Source organism: Salpingoeca rosetta (assembly GCF_000188695.1).
Source record: "Salpingoeca rosetta unplaced genomic scaffold supercont1.6, whole genome shotgun sequence".
In the NCBI taxonomy this organism is placed as follows: Eukaryota; class Choanoflagellata; order Craspedida; family Salpingoecidae; genus Salpingoeca; species Salpingoeca rosetta.
The window spans coordinates 927,642-941,458 of record NW_004754928.1 but is presented as its reverse complement, the minus strand read 5'-3'; the positions used below and the strand labels follow the sequence as shown (position 1 = coordinate 941,458).

General features: G+C 55.3%; 3 protein-coding genes across 3 annotated transcripts in view; 2 read left to right on the top strand and 1 right to left on the bottom strand.

Moving 5' to 3' along the window:
- Positions 1–1,065, top strand: part of PTSG_02762 (Eftud2 protein) — a gene marked incomplete at both ends in the record, with an annotated part of 6,625 nt that extends 5,560 nt beyond the window's left edge. Inside the window, 3 exons of the mRNA XM_004996208.1 lie at positions 95–291; positions 464–558; positions 763–1,065. Coding sequence (XP_004996265.1) covers positions 95–291; positions 464–558; positions 763–1,065 — 595 coding nt within the window. The remainder of the gene's footprint in view (positions 1–94; positions 292–463; positions 559–762) is intronic.
- A 299-nt stretch (positions 1,066–1,364) lies between these two features.
- PTSG_02761 (uncharacterized protein) lies at positions 1,365–3,668 on the bottom strand. Its single transcript, XM_004996207.1, has 3 exons — positions 2,398–3,668; positions 1,679–1,996; positions 1,365–1,651 (listed from the first exon to the last, which is right to left on the bottom strand). Exons 1-3 carry the CDS (start codon positions 3,452–3,454, stop codon positions 1,518–1,520), a joined length of 1,509 nt encoding a protein of 502 aa, XP_004996264.1. The 5' UTR covers positions 3,455–3,668; the 3' UTR covers positions 1,365–1,517.
- Positions 3,669–3,949: 281 nt separating this feature from the next.
- The window catches only part of PTSG_02760 (TK/RTKC protein kinase), a 13,363-nt gene continuing 3,495 nt past the window's right edge, over positions 3,950–13,817 (top strand). The window contains exons 1-26 of the mRNA XM_004996206.1: positions 3,950–4,313; positions 4,537–4,800; positions 4,993–5,064; positions 5,266–5,382; positions 5,608–5,847; positions 6,102–6,317; positions 6,585–6,779; positions 7,035–7,114; positions 7,326–7,446; positions 7,707–7,820; positions 8,085–8,248; positions 8,444–8,555; positions 8,764–8,876; positions 9,165–9,294; positions 9,456–9,544; positions 9,670–9,802; positions 9,956–10,047; positions 10,368–10,467; positions 10,677–11,052; positions 11,208–11,583; positions 11,836–11,976; positions 12,138–12,303; positions 12,543–12,718; positions 12,970–13,064; positions 13,288–13,361; positions 13,554–13,817. The exon at positions 13,554–13,817 is cut by the window's right edge and continues 200 nt beyond it. Coding sequence (XP_004996263.1) covers positions 4,226–4,313; positions 4,537–4,800; positions 4,993–5,064; positions 5,266–5,382; positions 5,608–5,847; positions 6,102–6,317; positions 6,585–6,779; positions 7,035–7,114; positions 7,326–7,446; positions 7,707–7,820; positions 8,085–8,248; positions 8,444–8,555; positions 8,764–8,876; positions 9,165–9,294; positions 9,456–9,544; positions 9,670–9,802; positions 9,956–10,047; positions 10,368–10,467; positions 10,677–11,052; positions 11,208–11,583; positions 11,836–11,976; positions 12,138–12,303; positions 12,543–12,718; positions 12,970–13,064; positions 13,288–13,361; positions 13,554–13,817 — 4,108 coding nt within the window. The 5' untranslated portion in view covers positions 3,950–4,225. The remainder of the gene's footprint in view (positions 4,314–4,536; positions 4,801–4,992; positions 5,065–5,265; positions 5,383–5,607; positions 5,848–6,101; positions 6,318–6,584; positions 6,780–7,034; positions 7,115–7,325; positions 7,447–7,706; positions 7,821–8,084; positions 8,249–8,443; positions 8,556–8,763; positions 8,877–9,164; positions 9,295–9,455; positions 9,545–9,669; positions 9,803–9,955; positions 10,048–10,367; positions 10,468–10,676; positions 11,053–11,207; positions 11,584–11,835; positions 11,977–12,137; positions 12,304–12,542; positions 12,719–12,969; positions 13,065–13,287; positions 13,362–13,553) is intronic.

The window sequence follows — 13,817 nt, the reverse complement described above, 5'->3', positions numbered from 1 at the left end:
ACACACACACACACACACACACACACACACACACACACACACACACACACACACACACACACACACACACACACACACACACACACACACACAGGGAGGGCCCGCTGTGCGATGAGCCGATGCGCAACACCAAGTTCAAGCTGCTTGATGCGGCGATTGCGGACATGCCGATCCACCGCGCTGGCGGGCAGATTATCCCGACTGCACGCCGCGTGGCGTACTCGGCCTTCCTCATGGCCACCCCACGCCTCATGGAGCCCTACTACTACGTCGAGATCCAGGCCCCAGGAGGTGCGTGATTGTGTGGTTGTGTGATTATATGTGCACCTGTGTGGTTGTGCTCCTGTGTGTCTGTGTGTGGTTTCGTGTGTGCCTTTTGACTTGCTTGCGGTGATGATTGTTGCCCTTGTCTCAAGCTCATCATCGTTATCACCCCGACATGCTTGTGCTTTTGCTTGCGCAGATTGCGTGTCTGCGGTGTACACTGTGCTTGCGCGCCGTCGCGGGCACGTCACCCAGGATGCACCAAAGGCTGGCTCGCCGCTCTACAACGTCAAGGTGCAGCGGACGAGCCGTGACTCTGCCGGTTGCCGTTGTGGTTGCCGTTGTGGTTGCCGTTGTGGTTGCTGTTGGTACTTTATCAGCACAACCCATCCACTCTCTCACACCTACACACGCACGCACACATGCACACACACACACACACACACACACTCTCTCTCTCTCTCTCTCACGCACACATGAACACACAACGAATTGCAGGCGTACATTCCTGCGATTGATTCATTTGGGTTTGAGACGGATTTGCGGACGCACACGCAAGGGCAGGCGTTTTGCCTGTCTGTGTTTGACCACTGGCAGATTGTGCCTGGCGACCCACTGGACAAGTCGATTGTGCTCAAGCCATTGGAGCCTCAGCCGGCGCCGCACCTTGCACGCGAGTTTATGGTCAAGTCTCGCCGCCGCAAGGGCCTGAGCGACGACGTGAGCGTGAACAAGTTCTTTGATGACCCCATGCTGCTTGAGCTTGCAAAGCAGGACGTTGTGCTTGGTGCAAACTTCTAACTGCTCTGTTGCGTGCGTGGCTGGTGCGACTGCTGCGATCGTTATTCCGTGCGTCAAAAGTGCGTGTGTGTGTGTGTGTGTGTGTGTGTGTGGTTTGTGGATTTGATAGACTTGTCTTTGTCACAGCGAACAGGTTGCATGCATGTCTTTGTCTGCGGCGAGTGTTGTTGCTTTGTGTGAGTGTATGTGATACAACGCCAGTCATGCCAAGCCCAAACCCGAAAACAAATACATCAGTCCACCAGCTACCCCAAGCAAACAAGCAAAGAAGAGCGCACAATTGCATAAGAACAACTTGATTGTGGCGTGAGACGTGAGAATGCCAACTTTACGCTTGCTTGCTTTCTTGCTGGTTGCGTGACTGCTGGTTTTATGTTAAGATGGATGGGCAACGGCACGATGGACGGCAGGCCTCAAGATTGCGAGCACGACAAGGTGTTCAATACCGCCATTTATTCAATTGCCTCCTCGTTGCTTTCTCCTGCATCCTCTTCTTCGTCCATATCATCACTACCATCATCAGCAGCGTTGTCCCCGTCACCAAGATCCGTGCCATCACGATCGGCGACATCATCACCTTCATCACCTTCATCACCTTCATCACCTTCATCACCTTCATCATCATCATCGTCGTCGTCGTCATCGTCATCATCATCATCATCACTGGGAGCGCCTGCCAAGATCATCGCTGCCAACTCTCTCCATTCGCTCGCGCCTTGGCCAGATCCCACGGCATCGAGCAAGCGCAGCGTTCCGCTCATGCTCGTGTTCGCGCGCGGCTGTGCCTCCAGCGGGAAGTCGCCAAAGTTGAGCGAGGCGCGGCACAGGCCGAAGAACTGCTGTAGCCCTCGCCCGTCGTCGCCCGTGTAGTCGTACTGCCACCCCATTTGTGTGCCGCACAGCATGCACGTCAAAATGCTCCACGCGTACCCTATCACCCATATGCGCGTGTGAGAGAGTGTGTGTGTATGTGTGTGTGTGTGTGTGCGTGTGTGCGTATGTGTATGTGTGTGTGTGTGTTGTTGATGATGAGAATGATGGGCAGAGAACAGGAGGAAATGAATGGAGGGGAACACGACCCGCACAACATCGACACGTACACACTATGTACCAACACAACCACGAACATTCGCACAGCCCTCCCCCTCCCCCCCCCCCACACATGCACACACACACGCACGCACGCACACACGCACGCACGCACGCACACACACACACACACACACACACACACACACACACACACACACACACACACACACACACACACACACACACACACACACACACACACACACACACACACACACACACACACACACACAAGCGCACCTTCAAACCAGGTATCTTGGAGAGTGGGCCGTGACAGCTGCGCGCAGTGCTCAACGCTTTGGAGGGTGACGATCTGATGAATAAACCCGTGCGGGTTGACAAACGTGCCCAGGTTCCCCTCGGACATGATGGAGATGAGGTTATGTTTGGAGGCGATGTGCAGGCCGCACGTCTTGCAGCGCAACTTGCCTTCCTGCAGCTGCATGGAGAGGGTGTCGATCAAGTGCACCAGGCGCGTGTTGACGTTGCTGTCCTGTAAGAGGCGCTGCTGCTGCTCCAGGGTCAGTGGCAGCTGACGCATGAGCTCATAGGAGAACTGGCTTGGGTTGAGGTGACGCAGGCCAGGCACGTGCCTTGGGTTCCCGCCCCAGCTCAGGTTCTCCACGAGCAGCGAGTACGCGCGCTGCTTCAGGTACTCCGTGCTCATGAGCTGGCACAGCCAGGGAGGGGCGGCCATGCCGTGGATGGCGGCCGAGTTGGGCCTGCGCATGTGCTTGTGCACGAGGGTGTCCATGTGCACTGCCCTTTCGCGCGCGATGCGTGCCTCCGCCCACACCACGCTTCGCATGGGGCGGTGTGGTTCGTGGTCTGGGATGTCGAGGTCACGCAGCTTCTCAAAGCGGTCTGCGCCCCTGGTGAGCAGCACCATGTCGTGCTCACGCTGCTGCACGCGCTTAATCTCCATCACTGTGCCAAACTTGAAGGAGCCCGTCATGGTAGGGTCACAGGCGATGCCGAGGAACACCTCGCCCGGGTTTCGAACCACCTCGCGCAGCGCCTCCATGCGCTGCCCAACGCCCTCGCGGATGGGCACGGATTGTCCAGGCAACGCCAGCGCATCCCGCTGCAGCAGCACGAGGATGCGGAACGTCGTTTCTGTGTCGGGGGTGAGCTGATTCCTCACAACGCGCTGGTGGCCGCCCTGGTTGAAGTCCAAGTACGCCAGTGAATCAAACACCTGCGCATGCCCTTCATCATCGGTGGTGGTGGTGGTGGTGGTGGTGGTGCGATGCTCTTCGCTGGCGTCGCCACCATCTCCTCCTCGTGCTGCATCCATCGTGCACGACTTGGGATGACGACGGACCGAGGGTCGGTTGACGTCGACTGCTTGGTCTGTTGCGTCCGTTCGTTGCTTGCGTTCGTTGCTTCGTGCGTTTGTTGACGCTGATGAGGTGGGTGGATGGCGTGGCACACCAAACCAACCAATCAACAGCGTTGCTTCCTTTGCCTTAACGTAGCGAAGAGGACAGTCAAGGACAGTGGCAACGACTGTTGGTGGAAATTATTCAGGAATCATCTACGCGCTCCTCCTCCCCTCCTTTGTTCGGCTGGCGTGGCTGGCTGCTGCTGCGAAGTGCTGAAGTGTTTGTGCGCTTTTCCTTGTGGCTTGCTTGTCTTGTGGCTTGAATCGCACCCCACCTCCCATACCCACAGATCTCCCTGCACCACAACACCCTCCCTTTCCCCGCTTGACCCTCTGTGCATTTGCCTCTGCTGCTGTCCTTGTGCTGCTGCGTTTCAACTACCTTGCAATTTACCTCACCCACTCAAACACCACCACACGAGTGCGAGTGTAGTGGAGTGTACATTGTTCCTTCCTTTCGTGCTTTGCTCACTTGTTCGGGTTTCCTTGCTCCGACACCCTCTCCTTGTTTGCAATCTCTCCTTGTTTCAAACCCGTCCACCACCACCGCCGCTTGAGGATCTCTGCACGCTGCAGACCAGCTCAGACCACTTGTGTGGCGTGTGCGTAGCTTGCCGATTTGTGACGCAAGCAAGTCTACACAAGCAGCAGACGCGCGTTCCACGCCCCTCTGGAGCAGCAAAGATGCAGCCCAAGCTGCACCTGACAGCAGCGTTGCTGCTGCTTGTGGCACTGCTACTTTTGGCGTGCCCTACCAACACAGTCTCTGCAGGTACCGTGTGCATGCACTGCTTGACAGACTGCCGTGCTTGCGCCGGGGGGAGGGGGAGTGATGTGTCATGGGTTGTGTCACGAGTTGTTTTGTCACGTTCTCGTTCCATGTGTGCCTTGCTTGCAAGCACATTGGCTGACCTCAAATGAGTCACCGACCTCACGCCTGCTGCCCAACCATCACCAACCAACCATCCATCCATGCGCGGCTTTTGTGATTGCAGAGTCGCTCTTCGAACAAGTCGCGGATACATCGTACACATTTGAGGAGCAGCCTGGATCTGACCGCGGCAAGACTGTCACCACCTTCGACACAAACTTCGATGGGTTGCTGGACGTGGTGTCTTTGGACGGCGGCACTCCACCAAAGTTTTATCTGTCCACTGCAACCACCAGCGGCCCTTTCTCCAACAGCGTGTTCAATCCCATGATCATGCCCCCTCCCTCCGACATCAAAGCGGCAGACTTGGACGGCGATGGCTCCACAAGTATGCGAAATAGACGAGGGTGGGGGTGGGGGGAGGTTGTCGCTGTGTGTGGTGTCAGGTTCACTGCTCGTGCTTGTGGGTTGATTGGGGTGTCGCAACGACCAATTGATTGCCTGCAGGCAAGGGTTATGTGTAAAACGTGAAGGCAGTGTCTCACATTTGGTGTGCCTTGGTCATGGTTTCATTCAACAGCGGAGCTCGTCATAGCAGAGCCGTTCAGCTCCTCGCTCAATGGTGGCGGCGTGGAAATCTACGTCATGGACAGTAAGTTGAAACGTTGTGTGTGTGTGTGTGTGTGTGTGTGTGTGTGTGTGTGTGTGTGTGTGTGTGTGTGTGTGTGTGTGTGTGCCGGACATGCATGCATGCTGCCTTCCCTTGTAATTGGCAGAATTTCCCCCCCCCCCTTTTTTTTGCGTTGTCTGATTGATTGGCTGCGTGCTTCTCCTGCGTTCGTTCGAACGCCAGTCTTTGGTCAAGTCAACAGTTCTCCCAAGTCTTCCATTTCTGCCGTGGACTTGAGCCTTGGCACCAGCTCTGGCTTTGGCGCCGCCGTCGCCGTCACACGTGATCTCGACGGCAATGGTATGTGAAGTGCGAAGTGCGAATGCGTGGGCGATGTGCGCCTGATCGAGTTTGGTGTTGTCAAAGTGGCCATAGATGATCGCTCCTCTCGGTTGCGCTCCTGCGCTCGCTTTCGGCTCCTTCTCTTTTGGTTTTCATCATTGTCCCTCCCCTTTTTGTTCTTCTCTTTCGTTCAGTTTTCACCTCTGCTCACCACGCCTTCTCACCTCGCCCCCGTTTCGTCAGGCATCTTGGATCTGGTTGTGAGCGCGCCAACGTCCAAACAGGTCGTGCTGCTGTATCTGAAAGATGACCTTGGCGTGGTGGATCACGCCTTCCTCTCATCGGTTCCAACAAACCTCCAAGGCATCGGCAGCAGCCTTGCCTACCTGTACAACGATGGCATGGACATGATCGCATATGCAGCAGGAGATATGCAAAGCATGGAGCAAGCGTTTGTTCTCCACTTGTTCAATACCACATCAGGTACGCACGTACACATGTGCACTTGCAAGTGCGCCATGATTTGTGCCCCGCTTGCATCTCCCGCCGCGCCAGTAGCGCTCACCACGGTGCTGGCACGGGCAAGCCCCCCCCCCAGCGCTTGCATGTGTTCTTGCTCAGCCTCATTGTTCTAGCGACTGTTGCAGCCGTGCAAGCTTGTTGTCAGCACTCGTGCAAACTCAGGCATTGCTCTAACCGCGTGACCCACACTTTTCCACACGCGTGCATGCACACAGATCGCAACATCGCGTCGGAGAAGGTGGACACCCTCTTGGCAAGCGACATCACAGCCCGGGCGTCGCCATCAGACATGCTGGATTTCAGTCTCATTTCGCTGACGCTTCTCCCCGGGTACCTTGGCACAGGGAACGTGTTTCCAGACCTGCTGGTCGGCTGTGCTGCCTGTGTTGCTGTGGGTGGCGAAACAGGCGGTATCCTGCAGCTGAATCTCGGTGCGTGTTGTACTGCTGGCGTGTGTGTGTGTGTGTGTGTGTGTGTGTGTGTGTGTGTGTGTGTGTGTGTGTGTGTGTGTGTGTGTGTGTGTGTGCGTGTGCGCGTGTGTGTGCGTGCGTGTGTGTGTGTGCTTCTGTTTCTTTGCATCTTGCATGCTCATGTGCTTGCAAAGCACAGGGGACGGGCGTTGAAACAACTTCACCTTGTTCCTTGGTCAGCGTTCTCGACTCACCCGCGCACACGCACTCACACGCGCCTGCTTGCAGACTGGGTCGATGGCTCGCTGGTGCTTGTCCAAGTTGAGTTTGAGGTGGAAGCGTTTTCCTCCGGGTTCACAGAGGGCGGTGTAGATCTTGATTCGGTCATCATCTCAACCACGGGATTTGACACCAGCCCAAAGTTTGCGTACGTCGTGCTCAGCAGCAACGACAACGGGCCGTACCGCCTCGCAAAACTGACAGGTACGGAGTGTGTGTGTGTGCGTGTGTGTGTGTGTGTGTATGTATGTGTGTGTGTGTGTGCATCTGTTTGTTTGTTGTGTGCGTGTGTGTGTGTGGGGGGGGGTTCTGGTTCTGGGTGGCTTGTTTGCTTGTATGTGCGCGCGTGTTTGTGTGCACACGCGTGTATGGCATGTTTGCCTCGCGATTTTTTGGCCAGCTTGCTTGTTGTTGCTGATGACAGACGTTGTCTTTCATGCTCCACCATCCCGCGTGCAGTTCCTTTTTGTCCGGCTGGCACTCGCCGCGACGGCACAGCCTGTGCTGACTGCGTGAATGGCGTCGAATACCAAGACGAGGTTCGTCTGTTGTGCGTGTCGTGTGCGTCGTGTGTCAGTGTGTCGTATGTGTCGTGCAGTTCCCGTTGATGCTCCTCGTGTGAGCTTGTGAGCCTGAGTGTGACGTGGGACCACTGTGGTAATGGTGCATCTGCGAAGAAAGGAAGAAAGTGCGTTGTGCGAGTGCTGAAAGGCTCAGATCTCACCAACATGTTTTGGATTGCAACAACAGGTGTTTCAAGTAGAATGCAAACCGCTCACAGATTGCGATTTTGCGGAGCTTCTGCCGCCAACACCAACAACCGACCGCGTGTGCTCAGAATGCACGGATGAGCAGTTCTACAACCAGGCATGTTTGTGTGCATGTGTGTATGTGCGTGCGTGCGTGCGTGTGTATGTGCGTGCGTGTGTATGTGCGTGCGTACGTGCGTGTGTATGTGCGTGCGTGCGTGCGTGTGTGTGTGTGTGTGTGTGTGTGTGTGTGTGTGTGTGTGTGTGTGTGTGTGTGCAAGACCACCTCATTGTCAGTTTAGTGACTCACCCACCCATCCTTTTCATCTCGTGCACACATAACACACATGCACACACACATACACATGCAAACACCAAATAGGCATATTCCCGTGCCGCAACAACAAGAGCCCAAACTCGCAGTACGCGTGCTCCTGCTCCATTCAAGACTGCACCGACTGCCTCTCCAACCCAGATGGCGCCTTCAACTCGATTGGTTCGTGTGTGTGTGTGTGTGTGTGTGTGTGTATGTGTGTGTGTGTGTGTGTGTGTGTGTGTGTGTGTGTGTGTGTGTGCTTATACATGTGTTTCTTTCGTTTTGATAAGTACACGCTCGCATGCCCGTATCTTTTCTTCCCGCCGATTCTTTGATTTACTTCTGCACACGCTGCTGCTGACTATGCAACCCTCATGACTGCCTTTGCTCCACCCTGAATCCCCCCCCCCCATCTGCATCATTGCCTTCAACTGCCAAAAACAGGCTCAGTGTTGGTTGGTCGTGGCCGCCCAGAGTCAACACCTCTCGACTGCGGCCTTGCGTCAACGCCTGGCTCGTGCGCAGCGCAGTGCCGCAACGTGCCCTCCTGCAACGCATTCTCGCACGCAGCAGATACTGGCGAATGCTGCTTCTTTGACATGCAGATGGTGAGTGAGTGTGTGTGTGTGTGTGGTGTGTGCATGTGTGCGTACACGTGTGTGCGCATGTGTGTATGTGTGTGTGTGTGCATTTGTAGTTGCAGGCTTCCTCTCTTCATCAACTGATTATCACATCTTCTCTCAACCCCCCCCCCACACACACACACGCACGTATCAAAATGATTGCTCCTGTGTGACTTGCAGGATCCGCTGAATGTGGTGCTTTTGCAGCAACAGTCGTCCCGCATTACATACGTGCTGGAGACATGCGTCACGTGCATCCCAAGCACCGTCCTCTACGATAACGAATGCATTGGTTGGTTGCATGCTCAAACAGGACACATGTTTTCAATTGCTGCGTGTGGTGCTGCTGCAGTGCTCCCACTGTCATGTCGTCATCGTTGTCATCATTGTCGTGTCGTTGTGGTACCCATTGGTGTTGCAATGTGTATTCGCTATCACCGCTAACATATCTCTTTCTTGCGGCGCGTTCTCTCCCCCCCCCCGCGCCATCTCCACCACAGTCCCTGATGTGCCGCCGCTGTTGTCCGTGTTCCCGAGTGAGCTTGTGATTAGCTCCACAGCGCCGACAGAGACGCCCATTGCCACCGTCTCCTCCCTCATCGACCCAAACCTGGTACCGTAGCCCTGACTTGGGTTTGCGCATGTGCTTCGACTGCGCCCTCGCGTGCCTATGCTAGTGTGTGTGTGTGTGTGTGTGTGTGTGTGTGTGTGTGTGTGTGTGTGTGTGTGTGTGTGTGTGTGTGTGTGCGTGTGTGTGTGTGTGTGCGTGTGTGTGTGTGTGTGCGTGTGTGTGTGTGTGTGTCAGAGTGATTCAAATGGAATGTGCTCATATATCTCATTGATGCCGTTGCTTCGTGTGGCTCACCGCCTCCCTCCATCGACCACCACACCACCTCAACAGCCATCGGGTGAGGGCCCGCTGCTGTTCACTGTCCCAGCGGACTACGACGATGCAATCGCCGTCACTTCCTCCGCCGTTTTCCTCAAACGCCCCTGGAGCGGCAACGGCACATTCGACATCCACATCACAGGTGTGTTGCGTGTGTGCGTGTGTGTGTGTGTGTGTGTGTGTGTGTGTGTGTGTGCGTGTGTGTGTGTGTGTGTGTGTGTGTGTGTGTGTGTTTTCTGTTGACCGCCGAGACATGTGTGCCTTTTCACTTCCTCACTCACCACGCACGACGCATAACTCCAGCCTCTGATGGGCGATCCACGTGTCGTGTACTGGAGCGAGGCGCCATCCAAGAAACACCTGGCCCGTGCACGAACCAAACCACTCTCAGGGTGCGTACATCTCACGTTCCGTGCATTCACATCTGTTGAATCGTTTTATCATCGATTGGTGTTACAAACTCACACAAACTCACACACACAAACACACACACACACACAATGTTCTTGATGAATAGATTATTGTGCCGTACTTTGAGGAATGCGCGCCTCCCGTGAGTGTGACCATTCCGACGTCAAAGAGGACCAAAGTTCCGTTTGCATACCCAACCGTTGTTTCCGATGCGAACGTCGGCATCACAGCATCTCCACGTACGTTCACGAAGCTTGTGTGTGTGTCTCTCGTATGCCTGCCAACACCTGTGTGCATGGGTGCGTGCTCTACGTGTACTATATCTGTCACATCTGCTTTTCAAGTCATTCACCCTGAACGCTTCACCGCATCATATGTGTGCGTGCCCACAGCGCCCACGCACGAGTTCTCTGTTGGCACAACCGCTGTCACCTTCACTGTTGGCCCATTTGACTACGGCGACAACATCACCTGCTCAACCGACGTATGTGCACGTGCACGTGTTTCGTTCTCGCGTGGTGTGTGAACGGGTCGTGGCGATAACAGCGGCGGTGTTCTGCTATTCTCCTCACTCTCAATGCCATGTCTCCCTCTCACTCTTGCTTAACTTCGCACCCATGCTACCCCCACCCCAACACACACACACACACACACACACACACACACACACACACACACACACACACACACACACACACACACACACACACACACCACACACACACACACACGCACACACACACACACACACACACGCACACACACACACACACACACACACACACACACACACACCACTGTCAGGTGAGGGTGGTGCGTGGGATGGAGATCTCGGTCGGCAGTTTGTCCACATCCGCTGGCGGTTCAGCCGTCACCGTCTTCCTCATCGAGAATCTTTTTGGAGGTGCGCTGTGTCGTGTGTGTGTGTGTGTTGTGTTGTGTTGCGTGAATGTGCGTTTATGTGCACGTGTGTGTGCGCGCGTGTGTGCATTTGTGCGTGTGTGCTGTCATGACGCGTTTATGTTGACCACGTTGAATCATTGCATGCAAGCACCTTTTCCTTGACTCACAGTCTCTCATCCCTTTCTCCTTTCCTTCCCTTTGTCTCACCAGATGCGCTGTCCGCATTGGAGGATCTGACGATTCGCAGCAGCGACGCCGCATTTCGCATCAGCATCACTTCTCTCCTCGGCGAACCATTTGTGGTGTCGCCTCCTGATGATGAAGACTTCCCCTTTGCTGAGCTCCGTGTTGCCTTTGATATCCGCTTCTGCCCAAAGGGCGTGGCCTTCCCCGACAACCCCACATACAGGGATGTCATCTCAGGTGTCAACCTCAAGTTTTCTAGCGACCGCGTGCCAGATGTGACGCTTGAGCTTGCACAGCGGTCCATCGACCTCCTCACAGGCTGTGTGCATCTTGCTGGTGTGAGCGAACCCGTCACCCGCCGCTTCTTCTTCGACAACGCCTATTTTGACGTCTCGGCACCGTGAGTGTGGATTTGTGCGCACGTTGCTCGTGCGTATTTCAATTCAACATGCCTTGCGCATTCTGCGCATCGCCACGTCACTGTCCTGTCATGCTGCTGCTTCCACCCATCTCATGCTGACCTCTTTCGTGCTGTCCACTCGCGCCCGCGAACAGGAGAGGCTTCCTTCCTTTTGGTTTTCCGTCGAAACTTGAGCTGGAGCCGCGCTCCCCATCCTACGTCGCCTTTGTGCTCACCAACACCATGGGCGAGCTGTCCTCTGACCTCCTCGCTGAAGCGCCCGTGACGCTTCAGGACCTTCAGCCGCCAGAGTTTCCCACGTGTCCAGAGGAGACGGTAGTCGTGTACGCGGCGCACGGCGCGACGTCTGCCAACGCCACATGGCCGGACATTGTGCCCACAGATAATGTGGGGATTGTGTCGTCGTCCTCCACGCACGTCTCTGGCGAGTCGTTTGATGTTGTCACCAGTCCGCATCCGGTCAAATACACCGCATCGGACGGCACATCCACCGGCACCTGCGAATTCAACGTGTGTTCATCCTGCTCCTTTGTTTGTGTGTTTGTTTTGTGTGTGTGTGTGTGTGTGTGTGTGTGTGTGTGTGTGTGTGTGTGTGTGTGTGTGTGTGTGTGTGTGCGTGTGTGTGTGTGCGTGCGTGTGTTTGTTTGTGTGTGTCTGCAATCGCATTCGTCGTGTTCACTCGCCTTTCTCTCCATGTTTTCACTGACGCTCACCGCCACCCTGATTCCACCACACCACCACCATCTGCTGGTCTTGTTCCAGGTGGATGTGCGAGTGCAAGAGCTGAGCATTGATGTTGAAACCGACATTTCAGTTTCCCGTGCCGATCGCACATATACACAAGCGCAGCGCAAGTCTGCCGACTACAACCTCCTCAATGACCGACACGACCTCGACTTTGTGGTGCGTTGGATGCACGATGCCAGCGAGTGCACACGTGTGCAACACATGGTTCGTGTGGCTGGCAGCAACACCTGCATGCCTGTGCTCACGATGCTTTACCCCCCACTGGCTTGCGCTATTGCGGTTTTGTTCCACTCCCTCCCCTGTCTCTTCCAAAACAGGGGGACGTGTCGCAGCACAACACGCTTCGCCTCGTGTTTGGCGACGCCTTGGGCCGCGCTATCGTTGTGCAGGACACGGCCAATACGACTGAGGTCAAGCTGCTGGTCGACGTGCGCTGGACAGCAACCGGCAACTTTAACGGCGGCGACGTCTCCCTCAAGACAGGTGTGTGTGTGTGTGTGTGTGTGTGTGTGTGTGTGTGTGTGTGCATGAACATGTTTGTGTGCATGAACATGTTTGTGTGCATGAACATGTTTGTGTGCATGAACATGTGTGTGCGTGCGTGTGACAACCGTTGCATGTCCCAGTGGGATCTGCCTGTGCATCGCATCGCGTCGAGTGTGTGTTTTTGAATGCTCATCACGCCACATTCCACACACCATGCCGTGGGCTTTTGCTTGCAGACATGACCAAGCTGTCTGCAACCATCTTCCGGGAGTCCATTCCGGCGCTGCACGACGAAGAAGGAGAGGATGAGAGTGAAGCGGAGGAAACCGAAGACAAAGAAGGAAAGGAGAAGGGTGGCGCATTTGCGATTTCAGGACCACATGACCTCTCCTTCACCGTCCACTTCACACAGGTATGTTGTGTGCGTGCGTCCCTGTGTGTGTGTGTGTGTGTGTGTGTGTGTGTGTGTGTGTGTGTGTGTGTGTGTGTGTGTGTGTGTGTGTGTGTGTGTGTGTGTGTGTGTGTGTGTGTGCGGTTATACTGATTGGAAACAGAGCCGTGACCTTCTTCGGAGCTCACGCTATTCTGTGCATCCATGTGCGCCACCGCTTCCACTCACACCCGCGTTGAATCCATCCACGCCTTCAACACCCCCTCCATCAGATGGACTTTACGGACACAACGGGCGAGATTCACGTTGTTGGCCAGGCCATCATTCCATCAGAGATGGCGTTTTCAAACATCTCCATCACCACCATGTCCGTGGATGGGTTGAACCTGCAAGTTTGTTACATGGTGTTTGCTGTGCAGTCACCCAGTTTTCCACCTTGCACCTCTTTGAATCACTCCCGGCTGTCTGCCTGGTGTCAGTGTCGTTGTTGCTGCTGCCGTTGTTGCTGTTGTGCCTATCATCATCGTCGTCATCGTCACCACCACTCATCATCATCATCATCACAATCATCATCGCCACAACCACGACAGCTTCATCAACGACTTGGTGTCCACCCTCCCGTCTGCCAACGTCACGTGGACAACGAAGACGGGCGCCTTTGTTGGTGCGTGCGTCGCATGCCTTGTTGCCACTTGTTTGGATGAACAGGGGTGGGTGGAGTTGATGCTCTTGCCTGTTCACTCGATTGCACTCACGTGACACACACACACGCATACACACACGCACGCACGCACGCACGCACGCATGCACACACACGCACGCCACGAACTTGATTGCTCCGCGTGGATGCGTGCAGGGTTCCGCTATCTGTATGATGCAGACGAGCCTGTTGATGCCAACAAGTACGCCGTCACCTTCTTCGATGCAGATCCGCCCGTGTTCGTGTCGTGCCCAGCAGACATGAGCGTGCCAAACGACGCTGGTCAAGGGTACGCCACCGTCTCCTGGCCCCCTGTCACGGCAACAGACATGCAGTCGCAGGCATCTGAGCCGTCTAGTCCATACGTCAACAACACGGGCGTTTTCCCGGTCATTTCGCCCTCGTCACCACCGCACCGCG

Bases quoted from the DNA above. Each gene is read 5' to 3' on its own strand.
- PTSG_02761 (XM_004996207.1), bottom strand. From the start codon at position 3,454: ATGGATGCAGCACGAGGAGGAGATGGTGGCGACGCCAGCGAAGAGCAT. The intron at 1,997-2,397 runs GTGCGCTTGTGT...TATGGGTGATAG, and splicing joins CCAAGATACCTGGTTTGAAG to GGTACGCGTGGAGCATTTTG. The intron at 1,652-1,678 runs GTGATGAAGGTG...AAGGTGATGAAG, and splicing joins CGACGATGATGATGATGAAG to GTGATGAAGGTGATGATGTC.